Below are 1,096 nucleotides of genomic sequence, written 5' to 3'. Positions count from 1 at the left end.
GCTTGCTGTTTCAGTGGTGGATTCAGTACCAGCAGTAGTGATGGGTGTTGTGTTTGTAGCCTCAATGGATGTGGCTGCACTTGTGGCAGTCGATTCTGTTGTAGTGCTGGATGCTGTTCCAGTTGTGGATTCAGTAGAACAGCTGCTCATGCCTGCTGTGGTTGTAGCCTCAGTGAAAGTGGCTGCAGTTGTTGGGGTGGTCAGTTCAGTTGCAGTGCTGGCTTCTGATGTGGTTGTGGGTTCTGCAGAAGTCCTTGTAGTGGCTGTGGTAGTTGTAACCTCAGTGGATCTGCCTGCACTTGTTCGGGGGGGTTAATCCTGTTGCAGTGCTGGCAGATATTGTGGTTGTGGGTTCAGTACAAGTGCTAGTTGTGGCTGTGGTCATTGTAGCCTCAGTGGATGTGGTTGCACTTCTTGGGGTAGTCGATTGTGAGGGAGTGCTGCCTGATGTTGTGGTTGATGGTACTGTAGAAGTGCTTGCAGTGGCTGTGGTGGATGAAACTTCAGTTTATGTGCCTGCACTTGTTTGGGTGGTTGATTCTGTTGCAGTGCTGGCTGCTGTTGTGCTTGAGGGTTCTATAGAACTGCTTGTGGTGGCTGTTGTGGCTGTAGCCTCAGTGGATGTGCTCACACTTGTTTGGGAGGTTGTTTCCATTGTAGTGCTGGCTATGGTTGTAGTCAGGGATTCTGTAGAAGTGCTTGTACTGGCTGTGGTGGTTGTAGCTTCAGTGGATGTGCCTGCACTTGTTTGTGAGGTTGTTTCCACTGTAGTGCTGGCTGTGGCTGCGGTTGTGGGTTCAGTAGAAGTGCTAGTCATGGCTGTGGTGGCTGTAGCCACAGTGGATGTGCCTGCACTTGTTTCTGAGGTTATTTCCACTGTAGTGCTGGCTGTGGTTGTGGCTGTGGGTTCAGTAGAAGTGCTAGTCATGGCTGTGGTGGCTGTAGCCACAGTGGATGTGGCGGCACTTGTTTGGNGTGGCTGCGGTTGTGGGTTCAGTAGAAGTGCTAGTCATGGCTGTGGTGGCTGTAGCCACAGCAGATGTGGCTGCACTTGTTGGGGTGGTCGATTCTGTTGTAGTGCTGGCTGATGTTGTGG

General features: G+C 51.6%; 1 protein-coding gene across 1 annotated transcript in view; it reads right to left on the bottom strand.

Annotated features, from left to right (window-relative positions):
* Positions 1-508: 508 nt before the first annotated feature.
* The window catches only part of LOC103607798 (cell wall protein DAN4-like), a 1,806-nt gene continuing 1,218 nt past the window's right edge, over positions 509-1,096 (bottom strand). The window contains exon 2 of the mRNA XM_008592265.1: positions 509-939. Within this exon, the coding sequence (XP_008590487.1) occupies positions 509-939 (431 nt within the window). The remainder of the gene's footprint in view (positions 940-1,096) is intronic.

The sequence above is a fragment of the Galeopterus variegatus genome, unplaced genomic scaffold (genome assembly GCF_000696425.1).
Source record: "Galeopterus variegatus unplaced genomic scaffold, G_variegatus-3.0.2 Scaffold7721, whole genome shotgun sequence".
Lineage (NCBI taxonomy): Eukaryota > Metazoa > Chordata > Mammalia > Dermoptera > Cynocephalidae > Galeopterus > Galeopterus variegatus.
This window is presented reverse-complemented; position numbering and strand designations above follow the sequence as displayed.